This window comes from Pituophis catenifer, unplaced genomic scaffold (genome assembly GCF_029215685.1).
Source record: "Pituophis catenifer annectens isolate HBS135680 unplaced genomic scaffold, rPitCat1.0.hap2 SCAF_8, whole genome shotgun sequence".
Taxonomy (NCBI): domain Eukaryota; kingdom Metazoa; phylum Chordata; class Lepidosauria; order Squamata; family Colubridae; genus Pituophis; species Pituophis catenifer.
Window position 1 is genome coordinate 37,980,799 of NW_027256888.1, and position 17,869 is coordinate 37,998,667.

At 34.3% G+C, this 17,869-nt stretch overlaps 1 protein-coding gene across 3 annotated transcripts in view; it reads left to right on the forward strand.

Moving 5' to 3' along the window:
• The window catches only part of LOC139320510 (teneurin-3), a 163,824-nt gene that overhangs the window by 71,795 nt on the left and 74,160 nt on the right, over nucleotides 1-17,869 (forward strand). For 2 of the 3 annotated variants that reach the window (XM_070948859.1, XM_070948860.1), the window contains exon 9: nucleotides 10,282-10,428. In XM_070948859.1, coding sequence (XP_070804960.1) covers nucleotides 10,282-10,428 — 147 coding nt within the window. Of the gene's footprint in view, nucleotides 1-7,827; nucleotides 7,855-9,357; nucleotides 9,379-10,281; nucleotides 10,429-17,869 lie in introns of all 3 variants that reach the window. The other variant, XM_070948858.1, reaches the window with a different exon arrangement.

Genomic DNA, 17,869 nt, shown 5'->3' on the forward strand with positions numbered 1-17,869 from the left:
AGTTAAGAAATAAAGCAAACATTTCAATTTATATGATTCTTGACACAACTACTTTTTGAAATTCCAAGAATAATAGTGTGATTACCAGTTACAAACTGACAATATAAAACTTTACACAAACGGTAAGAAAACAGTTCTTGAGATTGAAAATTGCAGGCATGCTGTGAGTATGTTAGTACAAGGAAATTGATATATATGAAAAGACAGAATGTTCAAAAATACAGCTGGTCTTGCATTCTACAAGGTATGCAAGAAAAAAATGCAATCTATTACAATTGTAGGTTCAAATTCAGAATTATTCTTACTGCTGCAGAATTACAAAATGATGAGTAGGCATTTTGTAGGAAGAAATAAAGAACTGTCAGCATGGAACTTGGACTAGCTCATAAAAGGACAGTATTTTTATAATAAAAAAAGAAGATCTGGGTAAATAGAAACATAATCTGTGAAATTTGAAAATACTAGGTATTGCATAAAAAACAAGATATTGTATGAACTGAATTCATAGTAGTATAATGTTAGTAATTACAATTAAGGGAAACAAATTGTCTCAATGCCAATTTACATTCAGGTTATGAGATAGTTTAACTGAACTGAACATAAAATATGAGTGCAATCATATTATGGTAGGCAGTCTTCTAATTAATGATTTAACATGCACACAAATTACGGCAGAAGGTCATATTCATAGAAGCTACTCTATTTGAATTACATTCTTCATTTATACTCCTACTCCATGTTATTTTGAAAAAAAAACTTATTTTCCTTTGTCATTATGTTCATACGGCAACTTTTGATATTGAATGGTATTGTGATAAAACAACTATCTTTTTATATAATACTAAAATAATTAACATATACAACTATGTTAACAATATAATTTAATATAAAAAGTAAGGGGGAAAGTAGAGAAATGGCCTGGAAAAATGTATAGATTAATTTAGCATTTAAGGAAATCCTTGCTGCAAATTAAGTGTAGGTTTATTTTTCCAATGTTAGAGACAATAATTCTGTTAGCCATTCTCTAAATGTTAATATCCACAATTATTTATATTTGATAAACTCCATATATTATTGGATTGATCACCAAGAAGAACATATGTATCTTTAATGAACAATTATCAATTATAAAGTCATATTAACAATCCTACATATTGCAGCCCAAAATATACTATGACAATAATATGACCCTAACTCTTTAATATTTCAATTTCTGAACTGCAGAGTAATTGCAACCAACTTTTATTGAACCTTTTCCATTTGTTTTTCAATTTGAATTGTGCAGCTTACAGTGCATTCTGAAAGTATTCAGACCCCCATCATTTTTGTCAATTTTGTTACACTGCAGCTTGATTCTACAGTGTTGAAATTCATTTTTTTCTCATTAATCTACACTTGGTTCCCCATAATGACAAAGAATTTTAGAAATGTTTGTAAATTTATTAAAAATAAAAAACTGAAATATATTGGCATAAGCATTCAGACCCTTTGCAACAACACTTGAAATTTAGTTCAGGTGCCTCTCATTCCTCTTGATTATTGCTGATATGTTCCTACACCTTGTTTGGAGTCCATTTGTGATAAATTATATTGATTGGACATAATTTGGAAAGGCACACACCTCTATAGAAGGCCTCACAGCTGACAATGCATACTGTAGCAGAGCAAAGGCCATGAGGTCAAGGGAACTGTCTGCAGAGCTCAAAGACAGGATTATTGCAAGGCACAGATCTGGAAAGGGCTACAATAAAATTTCTGCTGCACTGAAGATTCCTAAGAAGACAGTGGCCTCAATAATTTTCACATGGAAGAAGTTTGGCACAACTATGATTCTTCCAAGAGCTGGTTACCCAATTAGGGGAGCAATCAGGGGAGAAGGACCTTAGTAAGAGAATAAGAGAAGTGGACTCCAATCAATGTGTAGGAACATGTCGGCAACGATCCAGAGAAATGGGAGGCACAAGAGATTAATGAGAAACAAAATGAATTTCAATATCTGTAGATATTGCAGGCTGCAGCATAGCAAAATTGACAAAAGTGAAGAGGGTCTGAATGCACTGTATATGTTATAATAAATGTGGAAAGAATTCTGAAGAGATTTATCTTGATCTGATTTTTTTTTTATGTGTCAAAAATCTGGCATTTTAACAGGTGTGTAGACTTTCTATATCCATGGATATTGTTATTATATAATAGCAGTAGACAAATATTTCAATCTGTGTTTAAGGATTGTTTTATTTAAATGCTAAATCACTGAACTCATTTGAGCTATGGTATTCCAGTTTCATGAATTTATGCAATTGACAATATATCTGTACAAAACTGGAAATTCATATCTGCATTTTAATTATAACAAGTAAAATAAATAAAAAATAGCACTTTTCTAAATCTGGATTGATTTCAAATATATTGGATGGCATAAGTTGCTCTGCAGCAGCAAAATTCCCTTAAGGTTTCTTTATGACTTAATTTGTGTAATAGAGTACATTTGCAACAGTATTCTAATAAATTATCACTTTGGCAGTTTGTTATTGAAACATCACACAGCTCTACCATCAGGTCACTGTATTTTTCAGTACCATATGTTAATGGAGACTCTCAGTCATCCACATCATGGTTGTTCCAAAGATGCTTTTTTAAGAGGCATCTTTGGGACAACCATGACGTGGATGACTGAGAGTACATTGCTTTTTAAAGAGGCAACTGGACTTTCGTTATTGTTTTTTCTTGAAGATGTTTTGCTTCTCATCCAAGAAGTTTCTCCAGTTCTGACTAAATGGTGGGGAATAGAAGGGAATAGAGTAGAATATTCCTTGCAGACATCTGGTCATTAGCACTCTTTCAGAGAGTAGGAGAGAAGCTCAGGATGATTTTCAACTAAAACAACATACATGCATATTTTAAACCCAAGAATACACTGAGGCAGAAGGTTGTCCACATCAAGGATAAAACATCCAGACACAAACTGAGCAATGTGATATAATGCAGTACAATGCAATAAGAAGTGCAGATCTGTGTATTGGATAAACAAAACAACCACTTCACAAGCAAATGACACAACATAGAACAAGCCCATCAGGATAACATTCAGCAGTCCATCTGCATTTGAAAGACAAAGGCCTCTCTTTTGAAGACAGCAAAGTCCACATTCTGTGGACTTTGGTTTGAAAGCAGGATCAAAGAGGCCATCTACATTAAAATTGAACAGACCTCTCTTAACAGAAAGGGAGGGATACAATATCATCTATCTATTGCTTACAACAGAGTCCTTTCAGCAGTTCCAAGGAGGTTTCACACCCATTTGCACTATTCAGATCACTCTCAGGGCAGAGATAAACCTCCAAGTGGCCTTAATGACTCTCAGAAAGAGTGCTAACAACCAGATGACTGCAAAGAATATAAATCTTTCCATTTTCCACCATTCAGTCAGAACTGAAGAAGCTTCTTGGATCAGAAGCAAAATGTTTTCAAGGAAAAAGAAAAAAAAGTCCAGTTGCCTCTTGAAAAGCACATTTGGTTCAGTGCCATATAATATATTTCTAATGTATCATTCATTGTGTCTAATCCTTAATTCTTATACCGGTAGATCAACATTGACTTTTATAGAAAGTTCATTGAATTATTGCCTGGAAATCTAATTTACCATTCCTTAAGTGTTGTTAGTATAGTGTCAGTTATTGTTGAAATTTATGCAAAAAACAAGGTGATTTTTTAAAAGCTAATCTTAAACATGAAATATGTTTGGTAGAAATAACTTATAATGGGTATGATTACACAAATATAAATAAGAATGCATTATCTCTCACTGAAAATAATGTCACTATTATGATCTGTATAAGGTAATCAGTAATAAAACAGTGCACTGAGTACCAATTAAGGACCATGAAATCATTAGCTCACCCTGATTTAAACAAGAAATGATGGGAATAAATGGATTTAATATAGGCTTCTTTGCAAGTTATAACTTCAATAACAATTGAAGCTAGCATATGTAAATCTAATGATCCAAGGATACTGATTTACATCTTTAATCGATGATTAATGAAAACTCTTCAGTTTTAGAAACCCTTTGCTGAGATCTCTTAATTAAACTTACTAGTAAATGAAAACTTTGTGCTAGTATAACAACATTTTGTAAGCAAAATTACAAAAAAAGATTTTATTTTATTTATTTACATTTTATTATAAATGGGTAGTGATTAAATATCAGTAAATTTCCAAATTTTTCCCAGTATTCAAATTAGAGTTTCTGATTGATGTCAAGTCAGTGTGCAGTTTCAACCAGTTCAGTATATTTTACCCAAGGTTTGAGATACAGAAAATTTATGTTTATAATTTTATCAGATATTTCATATCTAGAGAAATGAACCTAATTTTTATAGTACAGTTTTGTGATGTTCATGAAGGAATGCTTAAAGTTGAGAAGTATATATAATATATTATACTGTACTTTTTCTGCGTTTTACTTCTTTGCACAATTCCAGCAGTGTTTCCATTACAAAACTCCAAAACCTTGTTTATTCTCAAAAAGCACACGTTCTGCAATTCCTTTGCTTCGTGGCATTTCGGTCAAAGTTTCCTTTTCTATGAGACTAAAAATACTTCTTTTCAATAACTACATGGTCCTTCTATGGGCAACTTATCTAAGTGGTTATTATTTGATATGGTGTTGTATTATTAATCAGTTTCTGTAATTGAACTTTTCACATTCCAAAGAAGTAATGTCTCAGTAGGCAGTTTAGCATTCTTCTTCTAGTCCATCATGTTCCTTTTAGCACTTTCATGTTCCTGTTTACATATGGCATTTCATCCTCACGGCAGTCTTAAGACACCAATCCTTTTTCCTTTGTCCTTTCATTGGATCCATTAGTTTCATACCTTTGGTCATAAACTCACTGTTTTGCATTTGATTGTCATTGAAGTGGATAGCAATTTTTCCCTAATGCAGTAAAAATCATGTATATATGTTAATATATAAACTTTTATTATTTTATAAATTTTTACAGATCATATCAATTCAGATCTTAGGTTTGCATTTTAAAAACACAATAGGAGCTAAACTTGAGAAAAAATATAATCTATTTGTCCATTGTTGACAGAGATCATCTTTTTCACTCTTCTTAGCTTGAGATCCTCAGGAATTTCTTGTCAAGTGTTCATGCAGCAGCCAAATACTATGCTTTATATTAATTTGATCTTTTGTTTGTTTGTTTATTCAGATTTGTTGTAGCTGCCCAACTCTGATGAACTGTAGGTAGTGTACAAACCAAAAAAACAGATAAGATAAAAACACACAGACAGGCCAGACTAAAACAATCTAAAAGCAATTCAAAACAAACAAAGCAAAACAGCCATTCCCCACCCCACCTAAAAGACAATAATACATTAACCCCAGGCCTGCTTTTAAGAATTTTTGGAATCCTAGGAAAAAGGAGACCACCTTATCTCTAGAGAGATGTCCTTCCAGAGGGTGGGGGTCATATCAGAAAAGCAGTGCTTCCTCAGTGTCACAAAATAACAACATTTAATAGAGGGAAACTGGAATGCACCCATCCTCAGAATCAGGGTAGATTTGATTTAAATTGAGTCGATTTAAATCATGATTTAAATCATGATTTAAATCACTAGTAAAAAGACTTGATTTAAATCAACTCGATTTAAATCATAATTTTTAAAGAGCAACTTTAATCTTTGCTACTCCTTTGACCCGCTGTTGACTCACCGATAGTCCCAGTGTTGCAGAATATACAGCCTTGTGCTACATAACTAAGCTCCATTTCATGCTGAATAAACTAAATTATTTATGTATCTTAAATATAAAACTATCTTACGATAGATTTTTACCCCAAAAGTTTTTATTAAAATAAATTCAATAAAAATCAAAAAAATCTGATTTAAATAAAAAAATCCGATTTAAATCAAAAAAATCTGATTTTTTTTTATTTTTTTTAAAAAAATCATTGATTTTTATCCACCCTGCTCAGAATATAATTGGGAAGGCAGAAGCAATTTGAGATTATCAGGTATCTAGACTCTATACTACACAGGTAATTAACAAATAGTATCCTTTGGCAGTTGCCTAGGAAACTTTAATAAGCTTGATTCATGATAATCATTTTATTTCCGGATGTTAATATCCATTATTGTGATTATTGAATAATATCCAAAATATAAAAAACAATACAATATCATGCATAGTTATATAAATTACATTCAATATATAACTGAAAAATAAGACCCATTATACCGATGTAAATTGCAACATACCGTTATTTAACCATTGCCAAACCTGTGAAAAATATACTAGGCTTTATGTGAAATCGTAATTGGCCATTGTAAAACATCTTGAATTTTTGAAAATATGCTGCCAAAATTATATTGCTTTTATCTGAAACCTTGAGTCAGTTTCAAATTTTAAACAATTAGTTTTACCTTTCATTACTACCAGTAAGAATAATGTGTTTTGTTTTGCATAATTAGCTGCATAATTCACAGAAATTGACAGTGCTCAAAATGGAGGGAGTAAAAAATGCCATCTCCCAAGAATCCATATTGAAAATAGGTCTTTCTGAGTTATTTATGAATTACCTGAATAAAGGGGTAAGCAGTAAAATTCCCCTGTTTGTGAATCACACAAAATTATCCAAGGCAGCAATAAAAATGTTAATTGGAAAAGCTGCAGAATTGTTTTCCGAACTGAAAATGGCAGCTATTATTCAGAGTAAGTAATGTGATCACCTCGGGAGATTATAAAGAAAAAGCTTAATTTCTCATATACAACAATGGAATATAAACAATTATTTACTGACCAGAAAAAGGATTTACTGAGGCGGTTGTTGTAGATAACTCAAAGCTATGAAAACAATGGATTCTGTATTAAGGGTCATTGTAAAAACACAGGATTTAAAATCAAATTGGAATGCCTTTAAACAGCTCTATAATGCAGCTATACACTTGGAGTTATAGTTTTCATCAACACACTACTAGAATAAATAGATCTAGACAAAGTAAATCTGAATGTTTTGGATGGAACAGTTTTCTTTCAAAAAAAGATTAGGACATATAGAATTATTTAATTTAGAAAAATATGACTAAGGAAAGCTTTGATAGAGATTATCAAGTGTTGATATAAAAGAGAGAAATTTCTTTCTCAATAGCAAAAACTAAATCTAAGCTCCAATTTAGCTAAATGGTGGGAAATTGGTACAAATACAGGGAAATAATTCTTTACCCAGTGAGTGAAAACTATGCTTCTACAAGATACATCAATGGCCACCAACTTAGAAAATTTAACAGGAGGATTAAAAAAATTCAGAGCGACACTTTCACTAATTAGTGGTCATGATAAGTAAGTACTTTTTTCTGAATCAAAGGCAATCTTCTGAGTAGCAATTGTTGAAAGTACAAGAGTGAGAACAACTTTTTTATGCTTTTGTGTAGATGTCTGGAAAGAAAAAGGACGTATACCAAACTTTTCCTGGTCTATTAAGTATTTTATATCAGAACTGTACAATTCTGTGAAATACTGGTTTTCAGTTGGTCTTGGCAACAAAAGTCACAAACCATATAAGTGCACTACAATTAAAATTGTTCATGCTTTTCAATGGATGTAGCTATAAAAAGGTATAAACCAATATATTTGAAATCTAGACATAGATTTTAATTGCTGAATGTTTATATGATTATTTACAGTAAGAAGTATACTATTCTGAAATGAAGGACAACTCTTTTCAGTAAATCTCTACTTTTTCTATTTCTGAATTCTGAAAAATTTCATCCTTTATTATTGTTCTTAAATGTCTGTTCTTTTTCTTTTTAATTCTCAAGCTCACTATTTGGATAAAATAGTTAAAGGTACTGTATATTTGCTCTTACATGACATGGTTCCATGTATCTCTACATGCCTTCATATATCTTTGTGTATATTATAGTGGTCATTCCATTAGACTTGGCAAGTGCAACATATTCATACTCATTGAATTACAGATTTCATTTGTGTTACTTTCCATATGACTTGGATAAGAGAAGACTTAATGTTGTTGTTATCTGTTAACATTTTTACTAAGCAGTTTGTTAAATTTCACAATATGTGTATAAATAGATTCACTTTGATGTTCTCAGATGCTGAAGATTACAAGTATTTGTTGTTTGTGGTGTCTTTAAGTGTCCCAACTCTGTTGTTGGAACAGACGTTCAATTATTCATGTATGAAAAAATATGAGAAGCCCCCCTGACCTGGAAATTTATAATAGAAACAGGAGTTCAGGTCTGATATGAAGGAAAAGTGGAGACATTTAATGCTTGAACTCTGAATTCTGCATTCAAATATCTTGACATATTTTTTGAATACTATCCACTAAAATTAAGCACTAAACTTTTATTACTTCAAAGAAAAATTGTAAGAAAATCTGTGCAATATATTAAATCTATTTTACTTGCAAAGTTGAAAGCCACTAAACAGCAAATATTTCCATATCTTCAGTTTTTGGTAGAAGTCTGGCTATTTAATTTATTTATTTTTATTATCATCAGTGCTCCCCTTTTTTCCAGATTGCCTTTCTTCTATTCCTTATTTGTGCTTTTTCATTAGAGTATGGCAATATCCAGGCTTTCGTAGAATTATTGTTAATTGCATCAAATTGTCTGCAATACCTTGATGATAGGACAGATAAAGCTGTATATCCTATGTAGTAATCAAGTGGAAAAAAATATTTCAAAACTAAAATATATCCTCTGTGTGTATAGTTAAAATGTGCACGTGGCAAAAAATGCTAAAGAAAAAGCAGGCCAAATATAATCTCAGCCAGGTAGGATTACATGACATCCATAACAATAATTTCACCATACCTGGTCATGAGATGTTACTATATGCTATTTCAATGAAATTATTGTTTAATTTGTACTAATATAGATAAATAAAGGCATACAGTTATAATTATTTTAGTCTAAGACATAGGAACAGATTCTTTCATTAATATTATCAATCTTCTGGAAAGAATCCTTTTCTAGAACCCAGAGATAAAGTCAGAAAAAAATGGCACATCTTACATATTAATGTGTGTGGAGTAAAAATTAAGTCCTAAAATCTTATTGGTAGTTAGTGATTATAATTCTGCTTTATTTGCTTATGTGAATGTCTTACAACACTCATAGATAAGGAATACTAGAATTTTACACATCTATATTTATATAAACTGTCATCATTCTCATACAGGTCATGTTGGCTGCATGCCAGGTTTTCATCAATATGAATTGACAAATACTGTTTTTGATGTAATGTTAGATTTAAAAAATAGATCTTGGATATATTAAATAATTTTAATTGTTTCCCAAATTTTCCCTCCTTGGCCATAAAAGCAGACAAGATAGGATATAAAGGTAACAGAACAAAAGCCTTAGGGAGATTGTCACAAAAAAAATTATAATCACTCTCCGCTCTGTCTTGAAGCACGTCACTACCGTGTTTTTGTTCAGTCTATCAATGTTTTATTGTGGTCCTTATGGTATTTCATTTTGTCCGTCCTAAATACTCAAATACGCACAGCTATTACATTTAGTTGGAAATCTTGTTGGTCCTGTCCCATCCGTATGCAGCCTGAATCCTAATGTTTGTTAGACTAGATGCTAAGCTGCTTCACTATTTCCTAAGCTTTGCTTATTCTGTGGAAAGGAATGTATTTTTGGCATAAAGTATAGTCATAAAATTGACATATACTTTGTGCAATTATTTAAAGCACTGTAATTTCACATGAATATACGGCAACTCTGAGACCAGATGAAATTAACATTCTCTTTTATTGAGTACTAAGGAACATACCTTCCTTTGAATTTTAAAAATACTTCTTTAAAACAAGGAGCTTAACAAAATCTACATAAGTAACTTGTGATACAAATATATCAAATCATTATTCTTAAAAATAGAAGCACTATTGTTTTATCTTGAGGCTATGTTGTATGCTGTGATGCTGTTGCCTGCTGTTTCACTAAAGAAAATGAAAATATGATTTTGTCTGGCCCGCAGGTATTTAGTGGTTTCTTAGATATATTTCCTGCCTGCACAGGTAAGTGGTGTCTCAAAGTGTCAGACAAATCAAAGATGCCACTTAGTTAAGAATAAGAATCCTAGTTAATGTTGCTGTTACTCTCCATGTGCAATTACAGTATTTGTGCTGTTCTGAAGGCCTGTTCCCAGTAAGTGTCCCCTGTTTGTATTTTAATTAGATTGAAATATTTTTGCAATATTTAAATCACATGGAGTATCCTTTTTGCCTGTTTTAACAGAGGGATGCCCTGGCCTGTGTAATAGTAATGGAAGATGTACTCTTGACCAAAATGGCTGGCATTGTGTTTGTCAGCCTGGATGGAGGGGAGCAGGATGTGATGTCGCCATGGAAACTTTATGTACTGACAGCAAGGACAATGAAGGAGGTAGGAGGTGTAGAGCAAAATTCTTGCACTGCTAAAAAATGTAAAATTATTGGCTTCTTAATCAGGTGAACAAAATACTGCTGTGAGACTGATACAGAGCTTTTACTACCTGGGATGAGGTACATGTAGAAATGTGCTTCAACATTTATTGCCTTCATTTTGTATGCTATCAAATCCTTAAGTGCTGGTTACAGCAAGCAAAATGTGTACATCAAAACCCATTAGTGAACATTAGATTATAACTGGTAGTATATCTATCAAAGAGCAAATACAATAATCCAATGAACTTTATCATAAAATGCATACCAACAAAAATGGTTATGAAATCCATTTTCAGATTAAGTTTTGAAAAAGTTACAGGAATATGCTGAGAAATAGCTTCATAAAAGCTTTTCTTTTTTAACTGCCTTTTATCAGCAATAGTGTCATCCCTAATACTACATACAGGCTATCCTCAACTTATTATCATTGATTCCAACCACATCACTTAGCAACATAAATTCCAGTCTCAATTGCCATTCTAAGTCAAAGACTACCTATAACTGTGTATTAATTATATTTTTCAACATTTCCACCAATTTGTTTAAAATTGAGGTCTTCGTTACCCATTTTGAATCCTCCCAACTTTCATATTCTTGACAGAAGCAAAAGTATTATGTTTCCCAAATTACATTCAAATCTTTATTTCTCTTTCCCTTTCATATGGGCCATATCATAACTTCCTTTCCTGGTTTTTCAAATTGCTTTTCTCAGTATGCCAGTCTTTTCTTGCCTGTCCTCTGTTTCTTAAACATTATAGTTACATTTTCACCTTGCATGTTTAAGAGGATGCTGAGATACATTTCTAGTTAACCATTTTGTCATATCTTTATATTTTATTTAATTGCCTAAGACAAGGTGAAATGCCTATGTGACTTTATTCAGACCTAGACCATATATATATTCCAATTATTTTGTAGCAATTTTTAGTTGTTCTGCATTTAGGATGTGAGTAATTTTAAGTTCTAGCCTATCTACACATTCAGCAACAATGGAAAACTATGGAACATTAAATGTAGTTGGACCATCATGCTCTACAGTCAGAATCTAAATATAAGTGAAAATATAAATATAGATGCAATCTCTATAATAACAAAAGTATCTAATACACAAAACTATTAGGAAAGTAACATATCTCTTAAGGATGACAGTTTAATGTTAGATTGAATTAACTACATAGTAAAACTCTGATTTCAGAGCATAACAGTTTTAATCATCTGCCATGATACTGATTTCTAATGTTACTTAAAATTGTGTAAAATCTTGAGGTTAAGAATTGAAAATTATTATAAGAAAACAATAGATTATGCCATTTATTAGCATAATAAATTTTAATTTCTATAATAATGAAATAGTATGGACATTGATTTTCCTTATTATGCAGAAACACCATTCTGCCCAGCAATATCGGTAGGTGTAATTTAGTATTCATGTAAATGATCCTGCTGAGTGTCATTATGTGTGTACAAGGAATTAAATAAAAATCTATTACTTTAATTCCTCCTTTGTCTCTAGGTATATAATACTTCTGCAAAAGATATTACCAAATTGTTGAATTACATTGATAGACATTACAAAATCTACCCTACTGAATTCAAAATTCCCCCCTCAAAATGTAAAATTCACCTTCTTATAAAAAAAAAATCTTAGCCAGTGATCTACACAAATTTATCACTGTTTACTCAGTTAAATGTTCCTAAACTGACAGGTGAAAAAAAAACCCAGTAGGAAAATTAGAGTCACCTACATGAGATGGGTGGTGTAGTATGTTCCATCTTAAAAGATGCAGAAAGAAAAAATGTAGCCATGTTGGAAAATAGGGTGGGAAATAAAACCTGTAGAATGGCAGTGTTGTTATTGTCACAGATATATCATAAAATGCCGAACTGTTATTTTACTTCTTCACATTTTAAACTTTCTCATACTAAACTGTAAGACAGATTTGACAAGTGAGATCACAGACTCTTAAGTAGCTTTTTCTATTGAAAAGTGATGGGACTAGGATGCAGTTTAAAGCAAAACAAAACACACATGTATTTATCATGTATTTCAACTGTAGTGTGTGCTAGCCAGTTTATTTTAGTCCTACCAAGCTTCTCCAGTGCTAAAGCAACTAGAGATCTATCGTAGCATGTTTGAAAATGAAAATAGAACAAATAAAATAGAATGACCATTACATTTTTTCTTATTCTTCACCATCTGAGTTTCTAAAATCAAAATAAAAAACTTGAATTCCCATATCCTATTGTACAACTATGAATAAACCTTATCTGTACTGAGTAAACCCAAGATCAGTGCAAAATAATAGGACCTCTCCCTTTAATTTTTATCTTGTCAACTACTAATTTAAGGAATAAAAATATACCAGAGTCCTGATTAAAATAAGCCTCAAACTGTGAGATGAGCAGCATATAAATTTAATAATAAATAAAAAGAAAAATTACTTTACCAATAAAATAAGACCCAGGTAGTTCTGGTTTGGTAAGTGTCAAATCACAGCAAATCTACAGCAAATCAAATGCTGATATAATACATACAAATGAAAGAATTAGGAGAACTCTTGACAGGCAGAGGCAAGTTTGTGTATTTATTTGTTTGCTTTAATTGAAGCTATAGATAATGGCAAGGACACTCACAATGTGATACATGTCATCTAATCCTTTCACTGCTTTCCAGCAATATATATGTATGTAAATGTTGTTAATATTATTTAGGCTGCTTAAGATTTAATAATAATAACCATTGTTTTTAGTTATCTTCTTTTATGGGGGTTATTTTTATCCTTTTCTTATTTGAAAGGTTTCAGATAGCTCCTGACTATTCTGTACTTTTTCTCTGAACAGTTTCCAGGTATATTCTGAACTATAAGATCAAAGACATTAAAAATATTCAAGAAGTGAATATATTCTAAATGGGGATAATTGCTCAAGATGATTCTCATAAACCCTTTCAGTTGCAATTAACTGTATATAATAATCATAATTTAATAGATGTGAACATTTTAAAGTTTTTGTTTGATTTCTTTTTTTATTCAGAATTTTTTAATTAAAAAATGGAATAAGAATCCATTGTTGGTTCTGACTACAAAGGAGCTGTAATATTTCTACCGGTAGAAGCATTTCACCTTTGTTTGTTTTTTTTAACACAGTGGCAATATAAAATTTGGAAAAAGTACTAGGCATATAAAATATATAGACAGATTTTTTTTTTTATTTAGAGGAAACCATATTCATAACTCTCCATTGCTCGCTTCGGCAAACAACTGATAAACTTCATAAAAATATAAGAAACAGCAAAACGGCATGGTTCTGTATTTTGTCTGGTGAAAAGGAGATTCATTTCCTGATAAATATGAGAAGAGAGCCCTACAAAAATGTATCTACAATTGATTAGTTCAGAAGATGTCAGTTTCACACAATTTTGTTATCACAATCCACATTCTAGATTTATATTTGCTTTTTCTCCAGTAGCAAAGGTAAAATATTAAATGTTAGCTTTTATTTTGATAAATAATATAAATGTTGTCTTCAGTTTCAAAAAGACAAATTTAAGTTTATCCCACTGTGCATCTTAAGAATCAATATGCCAGATACCAAATTTAGGTAAAAACAGATAAAAAGAACATGTTTTTCACAGCAAAAACAGAACAATTTATTGTACATATTTCCTTCTCTTATTTTGAGGCCAGGCTTAGATTGAACCTGATGCTGGTTTAGTTGTTAGTGATAACTATAGGAACTGTAGTCTTAGCCTTCTGTGCTCTAGATTATGCAAGCCTATGAGTTCCAACAAAGTTCTTTCATTTTCTTTCATCTTTCCTTATTATTTTTTCCCTTCTTTATTACCTATCTCTTCCTTTCTTGAAGACAAGATACAAGCAAATCCACTCATATTGAATAACTTTTGTGATAGATGTGGTAAACTAGAGTTCACCTCTAGCAGCACACTAATGGTCTACTTGTTTCTCAGCCAACTCTAACTCTAAGGACATGGCCAGAAATATTCAGAGAGCCTGTTAGCATTCTTCTACAAAGTCAAATGGTTCTGGCCTTAGAGGGGGTGAAAGCTGATGGTGCCAGTGGTCCATTTCCCAAATCCTCTGCCACTAATTTCCTGACTTGGTGCTGTGAGGAAGGCCAGTCCAGCTGTGACTTCAATGAATTACATCTGTTCTAGGGATTATCCTTCAAAAATAAGACATACAGGTAGTCCTTGATCTGTTACTGTAAGGAAGCATGCCCATTATGGTCACAAGTCATAATAGTCATTAAGCAAGATGCTCACATGATTACTTAATAACCCCATTCCATTTTTCCTCAGTGCGGTCATTAAATGACCATGCGGATTATTAGGGGAGTGCAAGATGTCTTTGGGGTGGAAGAGACTGTGGGAAGACTAGCGCAGGCCCAGGTCTGTACTCCCCAGCTCACGCATGGCCTGTTCCAAATATTCCAAGGCCTTCCCTACCCCCTGAGGCACCTCATGCTGCTGTTCCCATTGTTTGTGGTCCCCACAGACCAGGGGTGAAATGCTCCCGGTTCGGACTGGATCGCCCGATGTGGTAGTGATGGAGGCGGGTGGTTCGGAGAACCGGTAGCAAAAATCCCCGCCCCCCCCCATGCCCAGCTGAGCCGTGCGATCATCAGAGGCTTAAAAACCCTCTGCCGATCAAGGCAACTCAGCTTGGATCGTCAGAACCATTTAAAAGAAAAAAAGGTTTTTTCTTTTAAATGCCTCTGACGGTCCAAGCTCTGACGATCCCAGCTGAGTTGCCTGATCGGCAGAGGGTTTTTAAAAAACCCTCTGACAATCAGGCAACTCAGCTGGGATCGTCAGAGCCTTTTGAAAGCATTTTATTACAACCTCTTTGCCGAAGAGGTTGTAGAAAAAATGGTTTCAAAAGTAAAAAAAAAAAAAATGGCCACGCCCATCCAGTCACATTACCACCACCCCCCACCAAGCCACACCCACAGAACCGGTAATATCAAATTTTAGATTTCACCACTGCCACAGACCTTAGGCTTACTTCCCTACCCAACTGGGTCTCCATAGGCTTGGACTTTCTTTTCCACACAACTGGGTCCCCACAGACCCAATGCCTGCTTCCCACATCCTCTTCCTCACCTCTGTCATCAATCAATCACTTATCTTTTCAGTGCTTTAGATACCTTCTTGCCACACAGTCTTCCTACACAAAGAGGGACAGAGCCACTGGCTTCCATTGTGTAGGGAGGCCAAGGAGTGGAACGGCCTGCTTATTTCCCAGTGCAAGCCCCTCCCAGAAGCAGATGCAGCCACAATTCATCAAAATGGGGCCTGCTTCCAGAAAGGCGCCATGCAGCCACCATTATGTTTATAGGCCATGTGGCAGATTGGCTACTGCAGTACTAAAAAGGAAGTGACTGTATGGTGACGGGAGTGGGAACAGATAAGACCTAGAAGAGTGGGAAGGACCCAGCAGGATTGGAAGCAGGCTCAAGTCCTGAGAAAGCCTAACAGGATAAGAGGGGAGATAGCCGGGGGGGGGGGAAATGAAGTGTCCCTGTGGGTCAGTCATAAGTGTGGTGGATTGCCAAATGCCCAAATTTTGTTCACATGATTGTGGGGACATTGCAGCAACTGTAACTTTGAGTAAGGATTATAAGCCCCCTTCGTTCAGAGCTGTCATAATTTCAAATGGTCACTGAATGAATGGTCATAAGTCAAGGTCTACCTGTCCTATCTTGGAACTCTCCAGCCTTGTCGGATCAAGAAGGCAGAAAGGAAAAAACAAGAATACTCCCCTCTTTCATTTTTCTCAAATTATCTTGGTCCAGGATATATAGACTTTCTGTATCCACTGTATGACTATGGGATGCCCTAAATATACATACATAGTTAGTTTAGTAATAACAATACAAAATAGATGTGTAGACTAATATACATTTATGTGGAATCCTTAATGCTGTCTGAGTTTGGTTGTTTGCTTACAGACATTTCATTATCTAACTACTGTAGATAACAAGTGTGAGTGATTGTGGACTTTGCTCCCTGTTTTTATACAGTATCTAGTCCTGCCAATGTTGGCATGGAATTGATTTTCTCTTTTGTAGTTCCCTGATTAGGGAATTGTTTTGTGCTTGATTGTTTGTCTGGTGTTATTCCTGCCTATTTAGATGTTAGCTGCTGGAGAGGATGTGTTCTTTTTCTTTACTTCTTAATTTTTTTTATTTTTGTTATTGCTTTTGTTTTTATTTCTTAGCCAACCAAGCTCATAGAAAACACACCAAGGACACTACAGTTATATTGTGAGCTTCATATATTCTCTTCTATTTGAATATATGATACTAACTGCATTGAGACATGTGGCAATTATATTTTAAAATAAAATAATTTATATATTATTTAGATAGCATAGAATCCGGTAGTCCTTTGCCATTTATTGAAATTCTCCATTAGTTAATGGAGGACTGTTGCCTCTTACATAATGTCAAAATCTGGTGAAACTACAGGAACAGATATGTTGGAAAAAGGAAGGTGAAATGGTATGTTTATCCCAAAGAAGAGACGTTTAAATGACTAAATGTCATTTAAACACTAAATACCGTGTTTCTCCGAAAACATGACCCACCCCAGTAATAAGCCCAACTTTAATTTTTTCGGGGTGGGCCTAATATTACCCCTACCCTGAAAATAAGCCCAGAGGGATGGGCATGGCCAGCACAAGTGGCGGCGCAGGGGGGCAACTGTCCAGCAGCAGCTGCAGCCCACTAACCCCTGGGGCAGTGCAAATACTGCTTTTGCCCTTCCCTTTTTGTAGGTAAAATGCTTCTGCTTGTTGGGCTGCTTCCCCGAAGCCAGCAGCTCTGCGGCCAGTTGCTTTGCTTTTTTCCTTTTTTGGGGAAGCTTGCAGGAGGCTTGCGCACCGGCACCAGCATGGGGGAGGCAGGCAATCCAGACACCCCATGCTGGTGCTTGTTAAGTGCAGCCGCCAGCAAGCCAAGAGACAGTGCAACGAAGGGTCTAGTGCATTAGGATCACCTCTGCCTCCCAAATGCTTCTGCCTCCACCTGCTGCTGGTGCCACCACGCACCCAGAGGGGAAAAAACAAAGCAGCTGGTTGTGGAGCTGCCAGCTTTAGGAACAGCCAGCTTCAGGAACAGCCGAACCCAACAGGCAGAAGCGCCGCATCCGGAAAGAGATGGGCAAAAGTCATTCTGCACTGAAGCAGAGGCATGGGGGAGGCAGAGGCGATCCAAACTCGCTGCCCATTCCATCCCATTGTCTCTCAGTTTGTCTGCGGCCACTCGAAAGAAACACCAGCACAAGGCATCTGGATCCCCTGCCTTCCCCCTACCTCTGCCTGTTGCTGGTGCTGCAACACAAGCTTCCAGCAAGCCTCCCATGAGCTAGGCCAGTGGTT